The following is a 20,372-nucleotide window of genomic DNA, read 5'->3' as shown; positions in this document are numbered from 1 at the left end:
CACCTTCTCATAGAGCTGTGAGCAGAGATGTGCCCGGGGAAGGCCCTGAGCAGAGCCCAGCACCCACATGTGGAGAATGGCCACCACCGCTCTGTGTTTTAATGGGGCGCTGCTGGTGGGGGCAGCCATCTACCTGGTCCCTCAAGAATAATGGGACCCCAAAAATGGGGTGTCTGCTAGGAGAGAGCATCACAGAGGCAGGACTTTCAGGGGGAGAAGAGAAGCAGCGCCCCAGAACTCATCCTGCAGTGCCTGAGGAAACCCACATAGCACAGCTGGCGTGGGTGGGCCCTGCCCCACTTTCAGGGTCATACGAAGGTCAGTGTGGCCCCGCCCCACTTTCAGGGTCGTACGAAGGTCAGTGGCCCCGCCCCACTTGTCAGGGTCGTACAAAGGTCGTCGCCCCTTGACCACTTTTGTGGGTCTAAGCAAGTAGCAGTAGCAGTGTTAACAGCAACACCCAAAAGATAAGAAAACAGTTTTAGGTTCCAGGGTATCATAATTTGTAACGACTGGAGATGAGGAACACCCGTGGGTAGTGGGTGGCCACACACTGCAGGACACGGTTGCGGGACAAAACGTATTTAACAACATGGGCAAACGTCACCAAGTAGGAAAAGCGGTAAGGGGAAACTAGATAGCAGTCGCAGAGGGAATTGGAGGAAACAGACGGAAAGAGACGCAAGCGGAGACCGTAGAGTTGTTTCTTCTCCCCACTGTTCTGTGCTTTCAGATTCTCTGAAATGACTCTCGCTTCTCTAAAGGGGATGAAGCCCATCGGGTTCATCCCTTTCGCTGGGAGAATGAACCAGAACAGGAGTTGGCGTCCTGTGTAAAAATATTTTGTTGGCACTTTCAGGAAAGATCAGCTTTCCTGCCATCCAGGCCGCTCCTTCCTTCAGCAACTCATTCCCTCAGATCTTCAGAGACAAGACAGACGTCCAGTGCCTCATCCCGTGTGCCATCGACCAGGTCAGCAGGCAGAGCAAGGCGTTCTTGGTCTGGGGCGCTGCACCCTTTGACGGGAAAGGAGGTTTTAGGAGGTGTCGGGTGGGGGGCGATTCTGCTAGCTAACTGGGAGCTCGGGAGCGTCCCTGGAGGCCACGAGGGTGCTGCTCACGGGCTGACGGCCAGCCCCTCTCTGCCCACTGTCCTCAGAGGCCCCTCTCGCCCCGCAGGATCCTTACTTCAGGATGACAAGAGACGTCGCTCCCAGGATCGGCTACCCCAAACCAGCCCTGCTGCACTCGACCTTCTTCCCCGCCCTCCAAGGGGCCCAGACCAAGATGAGCGCCAGCGACCCCAACTCTTCCATCTTCCTCACAGACACCGCCAAGCAGATCAAGACCAAGGTGAGCACTGCCCAGGGTGCAGGGGCAGCCCGTGCACACAGCAGACCGCGCCCGAGAGACACACAGGCACGCACACGGTGGCGGGACTGTCCTTCGGCGTCCTGGGTTCGGGGGTCCACAACTGCTGCCTGCAAGCGCGCGGCAGCCTGTCCCCATCCCCGGACATCAGCTGAATTTGTTTTGTGTGCGTCGTTCTGTTTAGGCAGAAGTGGGGATTTTTCTTCCTTTTCTCTTTTCCACTTGCCCACCAGCACCGTGCCCGAGCGGTTTTCTTTAAAGTAAGCAAACAATAGGAAACGCGTTAGTGCGTTTCTGCACAGCAGCCATGTTCCAGGAACGGACCAGGTGCCTTACGTTTTCTGTTTCTGTTTCTCACTGGGAGGTAGTGGTGACTTCCTCTTAGAGGAACGAGAGGGATGAAGGCCAGAGGGATGACCGGCTTGACCAGGCTTCCACCTCAGAAACCATCAGAGTGCCGCCTGGCCTGGCCTGTGAGCGGCCACGACCAGGGTGGGGTGCAGGGGCCGCACATTCTCACGGAGACCCGACGTGGGTGGGTGCCCTTCAGGACAGTTGTGTCCGGCCCGGCGCGCAGCAGGCGCTCATTAAGTGTTTGGTGTTGACGCACCAAAGAAACCAGAGTTAGGAGTTTCTGTATTTTCCAGGGCCCTGCTTCTGTTCCCCAGTGCTGAAATGCCTGTACGGGTATAATCCCCTCTTGTCCCACAAAGCAGTGAATGTTTTATTTGGAATCCAGTGAGTGTTTGCAGGTTGGAAGATTACAGCGGGAGTGACCAAAACTATTTGAGGCACGTAACGCAACCCTCTGAGTCACTGCCCGCCCTGACCCTCGTGGGGTCCCTAGCGGGTTCTAGTTGACAACGGGGAAACCCTTAATGTCAAAACCCTCTTCCAGGAAATGGGTGCCGTCAATCCTGCCCCCCTCTGTTGGAAGCTGATGTACTCAGGGGTTTTTTGTCTGCTTTCACTACTGGCTGGAAGTTCCAGAGCATGGAGTGCAGGGGAGGAAGGGAGGCTCCTCTTTTCTCCAGAGGAGAAGTCATCTTGTTTGGTTTTGAGTTGTTTTAAAGAAGTCATTTATGGGTCTGGGGCATTTTTCATTAACTTGGGGACCATCAAGGACCCTGAGGGCTGGATGGGCAGTGAGCATGGGGTCAGAAAGCACACAGCTGCAGAGGCCACCAGGGTTGTGAGCGGCCTGTGGGGCAGACAGGGCAGGCTAGCCCTCGTTCTCAGTCCCCAAGCCCACCTTCCACTCCCGAGTCCGAAGCTCCACACGAGCCAGGGTGGGAGCATGTGCTCCAGCCCTCCTGAGAATAACCGCAGTAGACGAGCTGGGGACGCGGCGGTTCGGCTACGGCACCACCCGCCACGTGTTGACATCTGTGATCTCAGTCCTGACAACCACCCAGGGAGGCCGTGACCATTTTGTAGGCAAGGAAATCAAGACTCAGGGGCCAGGCCGCTTCTTCTGTCCACACAGCTGGGGAGTGGTGGGGTCGGCACCGGTGCCCAGCTCCCCCAGTGCATGGGCCCCTCCCATAACCTAGAGTCAGGAACCCCAGGTTTTCTGGGCCCTGCCACTTGGCGAGTGACCTCGCCGTCCAGGGGAGTCATTTGGGAAGTGGAAGCAGCCGTACCGATTTCATAGCCTTGAGACCAGGCTTACGTGAGATCGATCATACACGTGCTGCCTGAATTTAAGGATTTAGTTCAGAAACTGAATGGTTGGACGACTCCTTTGTAGTACAGGCCAAAACAGGCCTTCCCCAGGCTGCTGCAGGGTTCCACCAGAGCCCAACGACTCAGACCCTCCTTCCTGCAGGTGGCCTTGGGGTGTGGAAGCCCCTCTTCGGGATGAGTGTCTGTAATACAGTTTGCCAGCCTGGCCACCCCCCACCCCCCCCCCCCCCACCCCCGCTTGTGATTTCTGCTAACAAGACCCGTTTAGTGCATACTCCCAGACTGGCCTCTGGCTCTGGGGCGGACATTCAGTGGCCCTCCTCTGCCCTGTGCCTGGGGCTCCTGCAGGCCAGCTCCCCTCTCCCGTAGGATCGTAGCAGCCAGAGTTCACTGGCTGTCAGAGCTCGGTGGTTGAGTCAAGTTCCCCCATCCTTCAACTCAGACGTCCTTACTAGTGAGGTTCCTCTTGTAGCAAAAATCGCATGGTTTTGGTACGTCTCACCTGCTTCTGTCATTTTGGATCCTGACAGCTGCATTCTGGTCGCCACAACCAAGGCTGCTCTCCACCCTAACACAAACCCGTTTTCCTGCTGGCTTCCCATGAGCAAGGCCCCAGTGGTGCTGAGGACTGGCCAGGCCCACAGCAGGCAAACTTAAGCCACTCTCAGAGGTCTGGTGTCCTGGGGAGGGTCAGCCCGGCTCTGCCGTTCACTGCCACATACCGCAGGTCCTTGACACGGCACCTCATTATCATCCATAAAGTACCGAGGTCATTGGGTTGTCGGGGTTAACTAACGTGATGACGAAGGCACGCCTGTGTGCCATCATTGGACGAGTCCCTGCCCGGGGAGGAGTAGCACACAGGAGGCGGGTGTTCCCCGTGCATCTCCTAAAACATGCGGCAAACACGCCTTTCCTCCTCTTCCTCTCAGACAAGGACTGGGAACTGTCACCTTTAAAACCACCCCGTGGAACCTGGCCAATGCTGTCCCCAAGACTTACGTCCTGGCACTCGAGTGTCTTCCCTAAGGCCCAGCAGTGGCCCGGCGTGGCCCAGGAGTCTGAACACAGGAAGATGTCCGTGCAGGCAGGGGCTGCCCCACGACCCGTGACCCCATGAGACTCCCAGCACCTACCCGAGGGCACCAGACCTCAGGAGAACCCACTACCGTGTGCTCTTTCTGCTTATTTTGTGTCTTCAATAGCTTTTGTAGTTTGCTTACACTGATTTTGTTTTATAACTTGGTCTTTTTTATGAAAAAGAGGAAAGCTGAACCCGCACTTGTCTTCATTTTTCCTCCCCGCAACCCCCCCGCCAGCATCTACCCCTTACCAGTTGCCCCTTGCGCAGGGCACAGGGCAGGTCCCGCTCTCCCAGAGCAGCCGCTTAGCGGCCACCACCAGCGGGAGTGGGTGTCCCTGACTCCCTGGTGCCGGAAGAGCCTCTGCCCCTGGTGTCCCCGCTGCTGCTTGTTCGTGGCGTCCAGTCAGTAATCTGCCCTGCGGTCCTGGGGAGAAGGGGTAAACATCTCAACATAGAAACTGTCAGCGCTGCCCCCCTTTTCCCCATCAAAGAAAAATAGGGTGACAGGCCACCTGGGTGGCTCAGTTGGTTAAGCGTCTGACTTTGGCTCAGGTCATGATCTCGCGGCCCGTGAGTTCGAGCCCTGCCTCGAGCTCTGCACTGACAGCTGGAGCCTGGAATCTGCTTCCACTTCTGTGTCTCCCTCTCTTTCTGCCCCTCCCCTGCTCACGCTCACTCACTCTCACTCCCTCTCTCTCTCTCAAAAATAAATAAACCTTAAAAAAAAAAAAACAGGGTGACATTTGTACATAGCAGGTTTCAAATGTTTGTGGAAAGAAGGTTGAGGAAAATTTGTCCTCTTTAACTTTTCTTCTCTCGTCTCTTGGCCCTGATTTCTCCCAAGATTATCTTCAGCGATTCCAAAAAACCACTTCTGTTCGTTTCCGAGTCTTTCTTCAGTTCCTGAAACTGCGTATCTTTAGGTGGGGCTGCCGCAGGCGCTGTCTGCCTCTGTGCTTCTTGTGGGCTCTGCTCTCTCTGACTAGCCCCATTCTTGTGGCTCCCACTCTCTCTTCCACGCGGTGAAGGCAGCAGCCGCCCTTCCGTGGTGGTCTCTTTCACTCTGAAGGTGGCTGGTGGCTGCCCATCACCGGAGAACTGTAGGCCACCCCTCCCCGCTCCAGTGCAGGCGGTGCTTTGGCTTTCCCAGCTCTGTTCTGTCTCTTGGGGTCGGGGGGACCAGAGCTAATCCCCACCCCCACGCCTCTCCAGTCAGCCCCGCTGGCACATACCCGGGCTTGATGGACGGGGAGGGACAGTTCGTGGGGCTCCTCCTCCCGACGGTGAACCCCAGCCTCCCTCCATCTGGGACCTGATGGGGCAGAAGGCAGTCACTGGCCCGACCACCACCCTCGGCTCGCAGCCAGTTTCCGCACGCGGGGCGGCCGAAACCAACCAGCATCTCTGTGCTCTTACTGGTGCAGGTCAACAAACACGCATTTTCCGGAGGAAGAGACACCGTCGAGGAGCACAGGGAGTTTGGAGGCAACTGTGACGTGGACGTGTCCTTCATGTACCTGACCTTCTTCCTCGAGGACGATGACAGGCTCGAGCAGATCAGGAAGGTGGGACCACAGGCCACAGGGTCCAGTGGTCCCCGGCTCTGTCATAGGGGCCGTGGCGGGGAGGGGAGAGGGGTGGCGGCCAAGCTTACGGGGGTCGGAGCCTCTTAGGGCCCGGGCGTTGGGGACAGGCGCTCAGCCGAGACGAGATGAAAACCGAGGAGGTCCATCTGCTTTAACCACATGCAGGAAGCCTCATAACGGGTAGTTCGTGGAAGAGAAAGCACTGAGTGTGGTGTGGTTCCCACACACACAGGTCTGCTCTTACTGGACACTATGGAATCTGTCTAGATAGGTTCACACAAGACGGCATCGGAGTTAAAATAGTGCCCCCACCGAGTTAGCAGGTTTGTGTTGCTGTGGTGTTTGCAGATGCTTCGAGGCCCACGCGGGTGAGTCAGGTGTTCGCGGCACGGCCTCTCCGCGAGCAGTTTGCTGAGAAGCATGAAGAAAGAGCCCAGGGAATGTCCGTAGCCTTTGTCTTAGGTTTTCCAGGCCCTGGAATCTTTTGCAAGGAAGTAGTCCCGAATAAGAAAGAGCTCTCCTTACAAGGATGTTTAACACTGATAATAGCAGGAAGTTCACAGCAGACTGTACAGCAAAAGGGATGCTGACCGGGAAGGACGGGGGATCACGCAGGCACGGGTTTGCAGTAACACGGACAACGTGCCCATGACAGTGATCGCAGTTACCAGACTGGAAATGCAGTGAGATCAGCTATTCTTAAAGTTAAGAATCTAGGAGGAAACACGCCAGGATGGCAGTGGCTCTCGGCTGCTGGGTGCTGGCTCTGCAGGGGATTTTCCTTCACCTTTGCTGCTACTTTGTACTTTGTGTCAAGTTCGCTCAGTGAGCACGTCCTTCTTTCACAGTTAAATGAAAAGAGAGTCAGCAAAGATTTAGACAAGCTGGTAAAGCTGAAGGGAACGGCCGTTGTTCGGCCTGGAGTCCTGCCGCCCCGAAAGGAGGGCGGGTGGGGCGAGTGGCGGGTCGTGGCTACTCGTCGGGGGGGGCGTATCGCGCAGTTTAAGATGCAGGTTCTTGTTCTGCCGAGCGCCCCCCGTGCACCGGGCCCCGCGTGGGTGAGCCGGGCACGTGCAGCCGTGTCTCACTGCGGTCTGTCTCCCTCCGGGCAGGACTACACGAGTGGAGCCATGCTCACCGGTGAGCTCAAGAAGATCCTCATAGAGGTTCTGCAGCCCCTGATCGCCGAACACCAGGCCAGGCGCAAGGAGGTCACGGACGAGATCGTGAAAGAGTTCATGACTCCCCGGAAGCTGTCCTACGACTTTCAGTAACATTCGTTTTATACACGCTTATAAAAGAGATGTAATTTACCAGTAATCCCAGCCCAATCGAATCACCGCTATCCGTAGGCTCTGTCACACGGTAATTCCTGGCCTGGAATCTGTAAGCCCTGTGTGTGTATCCATACTGTTTCTTCCTGTGATGCCCTCCTTTCTGTCTCTTGCGGCAAAACCCTTGGGGATTGGGTGCCAGCTAACATTTCATGGTCGGACAGTCCAGCTGGAGTCTCTCCCACAGAGCAGCCCCCAGAGGTGAGACCTTTGGCTCAGTGACCACTGGCCACCCTGTCGGGTCTGCAGGACAGCTGCCATTGAAAACGTCCTGCGGGTTCCCAGCCTACTCTCCGAACCTGCTCTGTGAACGAATGTGGAGCGTGCATACGCATCTGCAGTCAGAACGTCCCGATCATAGAGTGAGACGTGCTTCGAAAAGTCTATGTGGGAAGTTTAACGGGCACAGATGTATTTCCCCCTGTGCCCCCCAAAATGTAAAAGAATCGCCAGCCAAAAGCTTTGCTGTCCGTTTGGCTAAGAGGGCTCCCAGCTTGAAGGCTGCTCTTCATTGGCCCAGGTTGGCCAGTTCTTATTAAATTGAGTCTTCTGTGGGCAAGACTCTCCAGTTCACTTACCACACTCCAGACCGTGCATGCACCACACTCCAGCAATCGTGCTTTTCCCTGAGCGTACTAATACTTCGTCCCCACCAAGTAACCCTGACACTCCACGCTGAAAGCCGGTGGCTGCTTCGCACTGACGGTGCCCGGGGCTGAGGGGTCTGTTGTCTTTGCAGATCCTTTTGTTTTGACACTTGACTGGCGTGGAAGTCTCTCTGCACAGAGCAGTGCCCTGGGGCAGGTGGATGTAGCTAGACCGCGTGCAGCCGCCCTCACGGCCCTCGGCGGCGCGTCCACGGGAGGCCTGTTGAACCGTGCGCCCTGTATGGTTTTGGAAAAGCGGAAGACCTATCTCAGGGAAAGCCCTTGGTTGAGGTGTCTGTCCTTCCTGGAGGCACAGGGTCCACTCCCTCATGTCACTCGTTGGCGTGAATAAACTTGCTTCAGTCCTGCCTGTGTCTCGGTGCCGCGTCTGGGGTTCGAGGAGCAAGCAGGCCCGCGTCAGGCCCAGGGCCGTGCTGCGCCTGCCGCCAACAGCGGAGGCCTCTCCGAGGGTGGCCCTTGCGTCCCGGGGTCCCGCCAGGGGGTGACGTGGGGCGGAGACACAGACAGAAAATCCCCTTGGCGCTGGGATGCAGGCTCCCAGGAGTCGGCCGGAAGGTAGCCCGTCTGCCTGGTTTCTAGCCCTCGGTGGCCACCCTGGTGCTGGCTGTCCCACGGCGGTGTCCCCGCGAGCGGCGGTGCTGGCCGTCACGCAGCGGAGATGCCCCAGCCGGTGGCTGTCCTCACCCCGCGGGCAAGGGAGCGGCCATGGGGTGGGCAGTGGCGGTGCCGGTGGAGCGGGAGCTGGGCTGTAAGCTGGGCCGGCCCTGCCGGAATGGGAGCCTGGAGCCCTCCCCCCGCCCATCCCCATCAGGTGGGGAAACAGCCTAAGAGAGGGCAGTGGGGCTTGTCCGAGGCCACACGCTGAGTTGCGACTCGGCAGGCCCGTCCGGCCTTATTTGCTGTCTCCACACACACAGAGGGGCCGTGTCACCAACGAGGGCGCCGAGGGTCCCACCCTGGTACCGGTATGTGGTACGACCTCACCCGTCTCCCTTCCCGCCCCCCACCCGACCCGACTCCTGCTGGCCAGAGTCCCCGGCCCCGTCTCGGCCGGCTGCGGCCAGTGGGGCGAGCCGCCACAGAGGAGGGCACGGCCGTGTGGCCCTCCGCAACCACACGACCTCTCGTTACCCCCTTGCACCCACGTCACAGGTGTGCCATGAGGCTAAAACGAGGGGCCGCGTGTGAAGTCGCCAAGGCGGCAGAGCACTGGGGGAGGAGTGTGGAGGCCGTAGACAGGACAGGCTGTGGCCCCTCACAGGCCAGCTCCTCCCCACCTAGGCTGTGGGACCTCGGGCAGGCCTCCTGACCTCTGGGGACCCCCACCCCCTCCCCTGTAAAACCGGAGCAGCCATACCTCACGTTTGGTTCTTGGGAGCAGTACCGTGGGTCAGAGGTCAGGTGACTCACCCAGTGGTCACTGCTGTTAAGGGCCACTGCCCCTCCCGCACCCACATTTTGCTAAAATATATATATATATATTTTAGGGAACACACACTCCGGAGCGCACGTCAGAGCGAGAACGAGAAGGGGGCTCCCCGCCAGCAGACTGCAGCTCTCCCAGGGAGTTCTGCCCGTGGCCCTTCCCAGAGCCCTGGATTCTCCCGTGAGCACCGGCGGTGGGGGTCCCGGGGGGACCACCCCACACCTCCCACTTGAAACTTCCAGTGCAGTCTGGACTTTGTCGAGGTGGCCACGGTTAGGGTAAGATCCAGCTGGGCCCGTCTTCTCTTCCCCATTTCTGAAATTCGGGGCCGGATCCGAAGGGCCATGTCACCTAGCGGTTGTAGAGAGCTTGAGGACCACCGCGGACCAGGCCCTCCTGCAAAGCCACTTCCCCGCCACGGGCGGGGCCGGCTGCTCGGGGACCGGGGGTCCCCACGCTCCCCGGCTGCCGGGAGCACTGCCAACGACTGTCCTTCCGAGGCCAAAGCAAATAAATGGGTGCTTCTAGTGGTCTTCCCGCCAAAAGCGGACACAGGGCCCGGGTTTTGACAGATCATCTTTCGCTCGGGGCACCGTTTCCCTAGATCCTGGCTGGAGCACCAGCCTCCGCACCTTGAAGCTGGATGAACTTCCAGGAACCTGCTGCGGGATCATCCGCTCATTCCACACCCCCGCTGAGCACCTACTATGTGCTCGGCCCTGTGCTGGATGGAGTCCACATCAGACATGTGCTGCCCTCAGGCGGCTCACAGTCTCGGGTGGAGTGGGGTGTCGGGGGTGGGGGGCGGATGAGAGACCAAACGAGGAGCCAGGGTCCTGTGGGGGCCTAAAAAGCAGCCCAGGTCGGGCAGGGAGAGCTTCCCGAAGGAGGTGGTGCTGGGGGTGCCGAGTCAGCCGGGCAGAGGAGGGGGAAGCGTGTTCCCGGCAGAGAACGCAATGTAAGCAACTACTTGGCTCAGGGTGACAGGAGCGGGCTGGGAGGGGAGGGCCACCCGTGTGTCCCGGAAGCAGAACACGAGAGGTCTTTTCGGGGCAAGCACACGCTCAAGGCCAGTGTCTGTGAGTGAGTGTCATCGAGGCAGGTGTTGGCTGGCTTCACCAGAGGGCTCCAGCTGCCAGCCCCAGCCCTGAGGGCCACTCACTACTGGAAGCCACGCGGGGCCGACAAGAGGGCTTCAAAAGTGCAGGCGCGAGTCCCCCCACACCTCCCTCTCGGAGCTGTTTCCTCACCTGCCGCCAGGCTGCGTGGTGACCTGTGTCAGGTACCTGGCGCACCCAGGACACACCCACCCCTCCGTCCTCCAGACCCCCACGGAAAGGTGGCTCACAGCCAGATGTCCCGGCAGCGGAGGGGCCGGAAAGAGGTAGGTTTGGGGTGGGGGTGGGGGGTCAGGCCTCAGGCTGAAAGCTGAATGGCCCCCTGTGGCAGGGCTCGGTGCCCCAAAGGCGCAGGGAGTGGAGCCAGCCAGCGTGCTGGGCCTCAGTGTGCCCATCTGCCTAGTGGGAACGACGGCCACACAAGTGTGGAGGCTTGGCCTCTGGGGAGGAGCCGGTCACCCGCCCCACGGACCGCGGAGCAGCACCACTGAGCACATTCAAACAAAAACGTTTTATTGTCAACGGCTCCCCGCGGAGTCTCGGGGATCTGCCAGCAGAGCAAGGGTGTGTGAGCGGGTCTGGCACCAAGCTGGTCATGGCCGTCCGGGCAGTGCCCTCTCCGCGCAGCCCGGCGCAGGGGAGCAAGCGGGCGGGTGCATAGGCGCTCACCAAACAGAGGAGAGCGGAGCGGGGGCCCCGCGGGGACGGTGGCCAGCGGACACTGGGTGAGTGGACGGAGGTGCAGGGGTGCTCCGAAGACACGGGCGGCAGGGAGAGGCCCCGGGGAAGCTGGAACGACCAACTCACCAAACGTTCAAACGACTGCGCGTGACAGATGTCCTCCTCCAAGAGGCTCACTCCTCCCTGGCTCACGAGACCCTCAAGCCAGCCCCAGGCTGATGGCAGAGGGGCCCCTGAACCTCCTCGTGGTCCGTAGCTGGGTGAGCAAAGCCCCAGGCACGGCTGACTCCGGCCACCGGGTGGTGGCTCAACGGGGCCCAGACCCCCACACTCTCCTCCGCCACCTCCAGCTACGAGACGTCTGCAAGCCGCTGGCGGGCCGGCCCTGGGGCGCGGGGACTAGCTAGGTGGACAGGCCGCGGGTGAGCCCCAGCACGGCTTCGTAGGAGACAAAGACCACCATGTTGACGGGGAAGGCACGACAGCAGTTGAGCGTCAGCCCCTTGAAGAGGACCCGCGGCCCCTCCTCCCGAACGCTGCTCACCACGCAGTGCAGGAGGCCCCGGTAGCGCCGCTGGCCCTGGCCGTCCGCCTGCAGGCGCGACTTGATCACGTCCATGGGCGTGGCCACGGCCCAGGCCAGGACCCCGGCACAGCCCCCGGCCACCAGCACGCCCAGCACATCTGCAGGGAGAGACCCGCCAGTGCCCCGGCCGCCGACCGGACGGGGACGCGGAGGAGGGCCAGCGGGGCCCCCCGCGCAGGGGCCCCGCCGTAACGCAGCCCGGGGCTCCCCCCCACCACCGTGACCCGCGCGAAGCCACGCGGCGGGTCTGGCCCGACTCTTGGGTTGGAGGGCGCCGCGGCCCCCACCCTGGGAGGCACCGCGGCGCCCCGTTTGGCACGACCTCGTCCACGCCTCCTCTCCCGGCCTCAGTTGCCACCTCCCAGGCCCCGGCCCCCCCCTCACCTGGCTGGCTGCGGCCCGTGGGGGTGAGCTGCTCGCAGAGGATGGCGTAGGACAGGAAGTAGGTGGCGAAGGAGTGGCCGTCCCGGAAGAGCAGGGCCGAGCTGCCCTTGTAGAGGCCCCGCAGCCCCTCCTCACGGGCCACCGTGGCCAGGCAGTGCAGAGGTCCTCGGTACTTGGGCCCAGGCCCCGAATTCGCGGGGGGCGCGGGACACGCGGGGTGCGTGGCTGAGGGGCGCCGCTGCTGCGTCTGCGTCTGCAGGCGGACCTTGGCCACCTCGGTGGGCGAGGTCAGGAACACCTGGAGCGGAAGTGGCAGAGATAAGGGGGTGCCCGCCGCTCCGCCCCTGGACCTGGCCTCCGGTAGCCTCCTGTTGCCCACAGCAGCATCGGGGGCCCGGCCTCCAGAAGCCTCCGGCTGGCTCCCTCTCTCTCTGCCCCTCCCCTGCTGCACTCTGTCTCTCTCTCTCTCTCTCAAAAATAAATAAACATTTAACATAAAATAAATAACATTTTTTAAAAGGCGGGGGGCACGCCTGGGTGGCTCAATCGGTTAAGCGTTCGACCTCGGCTCAGGTCATGAGCTCGCAGTTCGTGGGTTCGAGCCCCAGGTCGGGCTCTGTGCTGACAGCTCGGAGCCCGGAGCCTGCTTCGGATCCTGTCTCTCCGTCTCTCTCTGCCCCTCCCCTGCTCGTGCTCTGTTCTCTCTCTCTCAAAAATAAGTAAACATCTAAGTAATAATAATCATAATTAAAACCAAAAAAAAAGTAGCCTCCGGCTGGCCCAGCAGTCACGGTGCAGCAGGGTTCAGAGTCAATGCTTGTGCCTGAGCAACACAACTCTGCTAGCACAGAGTGGGCTCAGCGCACAGTAGGTGTTGGGTAAATATGTGGGACAGTTTCGTGCAGGTATCACAGAATTAATATGTTAATGACCTTTACGTATTACGCAATTAACGTAGGTATTTAACGTAAGAATAATATAACACTAAATGTAGACATTTAATGACATTAGTAAGTAACAGGACATCACTGATGACAATATTACTAACAATACCGTCCGCCATCCTCTGGACGCTCATACCTGTCAGACTCCATGCTGGGGGCTTTCCCTTCCTAACCTTACTTGCTCTTCACCACGCCTCTTACTGACGAAGAGACAGAAGCTCAGAGAGATCCCCTAGCTTGCCCAAGGTCACTCGCCTAAGGAGAATCCACTGAGCCCTCAGCCACAGCCCCCAGCCTTCGCCCCGTCTCTGCCCTCACCGAGCCTCAGTTTCCCCATCTTCCGGGCTTGGTGGCCTCCAGGCGGCCGGCTCGGGCTCTCCTGACCCTGCAATCCCGAGGCCCCCTGTCCCCACCACCCCGCCCCCCCACCCCCCGCCCCACCACTCACGCGGACCAAGCCGGAGGCAAATCCCGAGAGCGTGATGTCGGTCTTGGCGGGCTTGATGTCCGTGCTGCCATACCGAAATCGGCAGATGTGTGCCAGGCAATGGCGGTAGGTGCCGAAAGACACGGACGAGACCAGGGACACGGTGCACACGGGCAGCGAGAGGCCTCTGTAGAAGCCCCACACCTGGAGGGCAGGCAGACGGGACCAGGGGGCCCAAATCAGGCTGGGGGCCCGGCCAGGAAGAGGGCCATCCAGAGGGGCCCTGGGCCAACGGGACTGGGTCTCACCCCTGCTCTGCCCTCCCTTGCCATGGGAACCTCAGGCCAGTCTCTTACTGCCTAGGGCCTCGGTTTCCCCAGCTGTAAACTGGGGATCGTAATACCCCACTTTCGAGGTTATGTGAGGGACTGAAGAGACAGAGGGCTAGGCTGAGCTAGGGCAGCTACTCGATGACGGTGACGATGGTGATGATGCGGGATGGCATGCTTCATTTGTTCACCCCCGGGCCAGCGTCGAGCCCCAAGTTCGCGTGAGTCCCTCCTCTGGACCAGGCTCTGAGCTGGACGCTGGGGACACCTAATGACCACCCGGTGCCACTTTCAAGGGATGCCCAGCCTGGAGGGGACAGAAATGCAAACACTCCGGGGTCCCTCCCTGACCCTCAAAGGCCCCAGGTGCCACCCGTGGACCCTCTCCTGAAGGCAGGACCTCCTTCTGAGCACCTCCTGTGTGCTGGACGCCTGACTCTCGTCCTCAGAAACCCAGCAGGTTGGTACAATCATCCCCATTTGGAAGGTGACAGAGCTCAGAATGGGGTTCAGCATCCCCTGGCTGGTGGGGGTCTGAGGCCCCGACGTCCCCCTGCCCATTACCCTGGCCCCAGGCCTACCCGCTCTCGGCGATACGTGTCCCAGACGCAGTGCCAGATGCCCCTGTACTTGGGCTCTGTCTGGATCTTGACCTGAGAGAGAAGCAGGCTTCAGGAAGAGGTGGCTCCAGGCCTAGCACAAGGCCAGTAAGCCTGGGAGAGGGGAAGAGCCAACCCCTTGATCGTCAGAGCCGTGCTGAATGTGGGCAGGGCGGGGACCAGGAGCCCCCATGTGAGACAGGAGACCTAAGGCACAGGTGAGACGAGGGGCTGACGTGGTCCTGAGGGGCATGGGGAGGGCTGATTAGCATGCCAGAAAGTTCTTCTGGCCACGGATGGAAGCAGGAGACTTGGAGGGTAGCCTAATCCCAGCCAAGGGCCTTTGGGTGGGCGGCGGGGGCCTGGCTGTCGCCATACCTTCACCGTGTCCAGGGGGTAGCCCACAGCAACACCGCAGACTCCTGGAAGGAAACCAGACGAACCGGGTGAGGGGCAGGAGCAGGTGAGGAGGGGGGCGAACCCTGACCGGCTCCCGCTGAGAGCAGCCCCACACTTCTCGTCCACGCGGTGTCTCATCAACGTTGATATCGGTGTTGACACAGAGAAGGAAACTGAGGCTCCGGAAGGTAAGGTCGCTTCTGCCAAGCTGCTAGCAACTTCTCCTTCCATGTCTTGGCCCAGGGGTGCCTCGTGCCGAAAGCCCGAGACGCTCCACGGCCTCGCCCCCGGCGTCACGTTTTGGAAGAGCCTTTGCTCCGACACTGGCTGGGCCCCGTCTCCCAGCCAGGCAGCTCTTGCCCTCAGGCCTGTGAGGGGTTTGTCTGCCTTTGGCTGCAGGGTGTGTGTGTGGAGAGGCAAGGACCCAGCAAAGGCCGGCAGGTGGGAAAGCCCACGTCCCCCAGGGCTCTGTGAAGGACCGCCTGGAACCACAAGTCTGCATGGAACAGAGTGGGACGTGAGGCTTCCTAGACCAGGGTGCTCTCTCCGCAAAGGGCCAGGTGCCACTATCCTGTTCCTTTCTCCCTTCTTGACAGCAGACCTCAATGTCTAAGCCCCCAGAACCACCATGGAGAAGCCAGAGAGCCACAGACCCCTGGGGTTACACACCCTGGGGGCCAGGGGTGGCCTGGTGGTGAGAGCATCTGAGGACAATAAGGCACCTGGGGGCTGTGCCCTATTTACTAGGCATCCCAGGACTCAATAAATGTGCGTGAATGAAAGAACAAAGTGAATGAATAATGAATGAATGAGTGAATGAACAAAGCAAGTGAAGCAAAGGACTGACTGAATGACTTGATTAGAATTACCCTCCTTGACCCTCACACAGCTAGACCTCACCAAACTCCTACTCATCCATCAAAGCCCTGCCACAGCATGACCTCCCGTCTGGGGCCCGCCCTGACCCCTGTATCTGGCCTGCCTTCGTGCCGGAAACCATGTTGATCAGAGCCCCTGTCACGTGGTTTTGCTGCCGCTTCACACACGTCATGTCTGTCCTCCACAAGGCCCTCGTCTGATCTGGCCTGGAGGGAAAATACAGGACTCGGGAGCCCTTCCTGGCTTTGTGATCTTGGGCAAGTCAAGCCCCTTCTCTGAGCCTCCTCCTTAGAGGGCCAACATCCAGGGAAGCAGCTGGCCTCAGGCCCGGCGCATGGTAGGACCTCAGAAAGGTGGCTGGTGAGGTCAGGGCTCCAGTCTTTCCTGGATTGGCACTGCTGTCCCCTCCTGACGGGAGGAGAACAGCCCACACCGTTCCCAGCAGCATCGACCAGCACCCACGGCTGTTTCCCAAGACGACCAAGGCCAAGGGTGCCTCACCCAAAATAGCCTCACAGTTTGCAGGACCAGCGGCTGGGGGGAAAGCTCCTTCCCAGCCTGTCTCCTAACAAGCCGGTTATCTCTCGGGATTAGTCTTTCGCAACCAGCCCTTTCCCCAGAAAGGAAAATAGTTTGGGAACCCAGCAAGGCCGGAACAACATGCATCCTGCCAGCGGGTGGGGCCAGGGCTTGGCGGGGCCTCTCCCCCTCCACGCCACCCCCAGTTTCCAGACCCGGGCCAGTTTGTCCTCAAACTCCTCCCCGACCTCTGGTTCCTTCCCACAGCTCAGCCATCCCTCCCCACACTGATGACCCCCTGGCACAGGGAGAGACCACCTCCTGCCCCCCCACCCCCACCAGGTGTCCCCACCCCCAGACCTGCCTGGCCGCCTCCCAGGCTGAGACAGCCAGGCCAGAACAGACTCCTGTCCCCACACCTCCCCCCGGCACCTGCGGCCCACGCCGGGCCCTGACCCCTTCCGGGGGCCCCTCAAGCCCCACTGCTGTGGGAAGCCTGCTCTCAGGCCACAGGACGTCGCAGCCCCTCCTGGTACCCCTGTCCCTGCCCGTTACCTCCGATGGCTCCAGCGACAAAATCCATGGACAGTGTGGTGGTGTGGGGGGGGAAGGTCCTGGGGTCTGCCTGCCTGCCAACGGTCCGCACCACCACTGGGGTGGCCCCAAGAGCAACTGGGTCGGCTCCTCGCGGACCTTAAATACCTGCGGCCGGGGGAGGGACAGGAAACAAGAGCCCGCTGACCAGTGGCCCCGAAGGCAGAGGCCATGCGGGTCGATGCCCATACCCAGGCGCCGGGGAGCTGGCCTCTCTCCCGCCCCACCCCCCGAAGGACCCTTGTCCCAGTGCCCTCAGGACCCAGGTGTCAGGGAAACATGGGAGAGGCCACAGGAGGTGGCAGGCTCACTTCCACGCTGCCTGCAGGGCTGGGCCCCAGGCCACGTCCTGTCACCTCCAAGGAGGTCCAGGGATGGGGCTGTGCTGACCCTGTCCCCTCATGGTGTCCTCGGGCCTCCCCAGCTCCCCTGGAATTGCTCCTGCCCAGGAGCCCTCCAAGTCCCGTCCTCACTCGTTCAACAAACACCACCGGAGCTGAGGCTGAGCTGAGGCTGATAAGACCCGGTCCCCGTCCTCACGCAGCTCCGGCTGGCAGGAGGGGGTGGGGGTGGGCACAGGCGGGCTGCAGGGCTGTCCCCGCTCCGGGAGCAAAGGCGGGTCACAGCCCAGCGTCTGCCCCACGCGCTTCTCACTGCCCTGGTCCCGCACTGTCCCTGTGCACCCACATCCGTCTCCTGCTCCCCCGGGCCCGGCCAGGTCTGCCTCCACGCGGTCCCCAGCGCCCAGCACCGACTGAGTGGGGACCAAGCCCTGATGGACCCACTGCTAGGGACTGGGCTGCTGCCCGGCCTCTAACTAAGCCAGGGCGCTCCTGAAGGGGAAGCCACTCCAACAAGAGGTCGTTTGCAACCATTATAAAAACAGTGACCGCCCCCCAGCAGCGTACCCCTCTTTACGGTTTCCCAAGCACTCCTCCTCTGCCAGCTCACACGATCCTCATCACAGCCCCGGGAGGGAAGCAGGGCCGATGGTCCCCATTGTACAGATGGAGCCATCGAGGCCCAGAAGGGAGATCTGTCCAAGGCCAAGCAAGTGGCAGGGCTGGATGTGATGGAACACTCTGGAAATACCAGCGCCTCTCGGATGCCGAGGGCCAGGCCCTGAGGCCCATGAGCTCTGCCCCCGTGGCTGTCACCCCACGGGCCCTCCCAGGGGCTCAGCATGTGCTCCCACATGAGCCACAGGGCAGCGCTTCAAGGGGGCCACGCACTTGCCCAGGGTCACACAAAGTGAGTGTCCCGCTGACCAGAAAGCTGGCAGGACCCGGGTAGAGGGGCAGGTGGTGATGTCACAGGGTTCGGACAGACTGGTCCAGGTGGCCCTCAGGTCAGGAACTGTGTCTACCTGTCTTCTTGTCTTCTGATGGGCAGATGCAGACCAGCCTTGAACAGGCTGGGTGTGACGGGGCCACATCCCCTCCTGCCCAGCTATTGCGGGGTGAAGGGGGGACGGGTTGGTGGTGGCAGCTACCAAGGCAGAGGGCAAAGGGCGGAATGCAGCCCGTCCCAGGTCAATCCTGCCACCCATCCTGGCCTTTAGAGAGACACAGCTCAGTGTCTGCTTAGGGGCCAGGCTGTTTGCATTCAAATCCCAGTTCTGAGGCCACAGCAATAACCACACAGACAAAAGTCCCCGCCCTGTGGCTCTTACATTCTGGGGAGAAGGGAACAGACAACCCAGAGGTAAGGAAACTGCCAAACAGCAGGGAGTGCCAAGGACAGGGGCAGAGTAGGGAGGGGACAAGGTGTGTGTATGTGGGGGTGGGCAGCATTGGGAAGGGCCGCCCAAGACGGTGACATACAAGACAAAGGTGTTTTCTCAGTCGCTGCAGCCAAGTTTCACCTGCCCTTTGTCTCCCGAGCAAACATGCCCAAACTTTACCCTCTCTGCAGCAGAAACAGAAAACATGCCACCTCACTGTTTGGGCTGCTTTGGGACAGGTCTAAAGGTTCCCCACCCAGCCGTGAGCTTCTGGCAGGCAGGGCTGGGCCAGATTTGTCTCTGAGCCCACAGCACCCAGCAGAGGACAGGCACCCTGGGGAGGCCGGGTGAATAAATGCATGAGGAAACAAGTCAGTGGATGGATGGGTGGGTGGGTAGATGGATGGACAGCTGTAAATACAGATGGGCAGATCAAAGGATGGATGGATGGATAGATGGATGGGTGGTGGACGGATGGGTGGATGGGGTGAGTGGGCGGGTGGGTGGGTGGATGGATGGATGGATGGGTGGATGGATGGATGGATGGGTGGATGGGTGATAGATGGGTGATGGATGATGGGTGGATGGATAGATGGATGGGTGGATGGACGGATGGGTGGATGGGGTGAGTGGGCGGGTGGGTGGATGGATGGATGGATGGATGGGTGGATGGGTGATAGATGGGTGATGGATGGATGGATGGATGGGCTGAGTGGGCACGTGGGTGGGTGGATGGATGGATGGATGGACGGACGGATGGGTGGGTGGCTGGGTGGCTGGGTGAATGGATGGATGGGGTGAGTGGGTGGATGGATGGATGGGGTGAGTGGGTGGATGGATGGATGGATGGATGAATGGATGGATAGGTGGGCGGCTGGGTGGATGGATGGATGGGGTGAGTGGATGGGTGGATAGATAGGTGGGTGGATGGATGGACAGACAGATGGACTAAATAATGGACAGGTGGAAGGACAGATGGACAGATGGAAAGATGAATGGATGGGGTGGAAGGGTGAGGGGTAAGTGGACTGACAGTTGAAAATACAAATGAATGACCCCCCCCCCCCCCGCCCCAAGGCAGGTGGAGTCACCTGCCCACACTGGCTTGAGCTGACACAGGAGGTGACAGGCCAGTGGGTTGCTGGGCAGGCAGAGGTCTTGGCTGGGGAGAGCCCTACACGGTCTGGGGAGAGCTTAAGCTGGGCCCCCACAGCCTGGGTTTGGCTCCAGGCTCTGCCCTCTCAGATGTGTGACCGTGGGCCAGTAGTGTTACAGCTCTGAGTCTAGCATGGATAGCAGAAGGCACAGGCCAAGGGAACCCTCTGGGGCCGTTCATCTCAACGGGCAAGCATTACCATTATTAGCACCAGCAACACCAGAGCCCCACTGAGCGCAGCCCTGCTCAGCCGGTCTTCTAGAAGGAGACACACATCACACAAACAACCCAGGCCTGGGCGGCCGCAAAGAGCTCTGGGAAAGGGGTTGGCACTGGCCCCACTAGGCACAGGGACTTTCTGGCCAAGGGGCTTGACACATTCCAAAATCCATTGTTACATTTCACAAGAAAAGGAATAAGTTATTTTTTTTTTTTTAAAGCCCTCCAGACAGAAGAGAGGCAGCAGAGTGAAAGCCCCAGGTGGAGGTGTGGGCCCTCCTTTCCCATCAAATGCAGGCAAACACAAACATTTTCTTTTTTACTATCATTTTGTGATTTGCTTCCGTCCTTTATCAACATGCCTGGGACGGCTTGTCACCACGGTTCCTGCAAATTCCATTCCTGTGCCCGTCCACGGGTGCACGTGGTGTGGCCAAGGGGTACAGTGCAGGGCGGCGACGGGGGGGGGGGGGGTGCAGGAGTGAGCCAGGCTGCCTGGGCTCGGCCCGTCCCCACTGTGTGACCCAGCTGAACCCCTAGCCCGCCTAGTGTCCTCGTCCGTGAAGTGGAAATTCTATTGCCTACTGCTGTACAGCTTTGGGAGGACCGAAGGGTCAGTGGCTGTAAAGTTCTTGCAGCCACTCCTGGCAGGCAGCGAGGC

General features: G+C 60.2%; 2 protein-coding genes across 4 annotated transcripts in view; one reads left to right on the top strand and one right to left on the bottom strand.

The window, feature by feature from the left end:
• WARS1 (tryptophanyl-tRNA synthetase 1) overlaps positions 1-8,075 on the top strand; it is a 31,557-nt gene extending 23,482 nt beyond the window's left edge. For both annotated transcript variants that reach the window (XM_042944278.1, XM_042944277.1), the window contains exons 8-11: positions 860-972; positions 1,179-1,352; positions 5,565-5,705; positions 6,839-8,075. In XM_042944278.1, coding sequence (XP_042800212.1) covers positions 860-972; positions 1,179-1,352; positions 5,565-5,705; positions 6,839-7,000 — 590 coding nt within the window. In that variant the 3' untranslated portion in view covers positions 7,001-8,075. The remainder of the gene's footprint in view (positions 1-859; positions 973-1,178; positions 1,353-5,564; positions 5,706-6,838) is intronic.
• A 2,693-nt stretch (positions 8,076-10,768) lies between these two features.
• SLC25A47 (solute carrier family 25 member 47) lies at positions 10,769-15,025 on the bottom strand. Of its 2 annotated transcripts, XM_042944280.1 has the most exons (5): positions 14,601-15,025; positions 14,205-14,276; positions 13,316-13,498; positions 11,924-12,221; positions 10,769-11,637 (listed from the first exon to the last, which is right to left on the bottom strand). In XM_042944280.1, exons 1-5 carry the CDS (start codon positions 14,850-14,852, stop codon positions 11,357-11,359), a joined length of 1,086 nt encoding a protein of 361 aa, XP_042800214.1. In that variant the 5' UTR covers positions 14,853-15,025; the 3' UTR covers positions 10,769-11,356. The 2 variants fall into 2 exon arrangements, with proteins under 2 accessions (XP_042800214.1, XP_042800213.1); XM_042944279.1 differs by having other exon boundaries at positions 10,769-12,221.
• Between the last annotated feature and the right edge of the window lie 5,347 nt (positions 15,026-20,372).

The sequence above is a fragment of the Panthera leo genome, chromosome B3, assembly GCF_018350215.1.
Source record: "Panthera leo isolate Ple1 chromosome B3, P.leo_Ple1_pat1.1, whole genome shotgun sequence".
Classification (NCBI taxonomy): Eukaryota; Metazoa; Chordata; class Mammalia; order Carnivora; family Felidae; genus Panthera; species Panthera leo.
The sequence above is the reverse complement of the archived record's forward strand: the minus strand, read 5'-3'. Positions and strand labels throughout refer to the sequence as shown.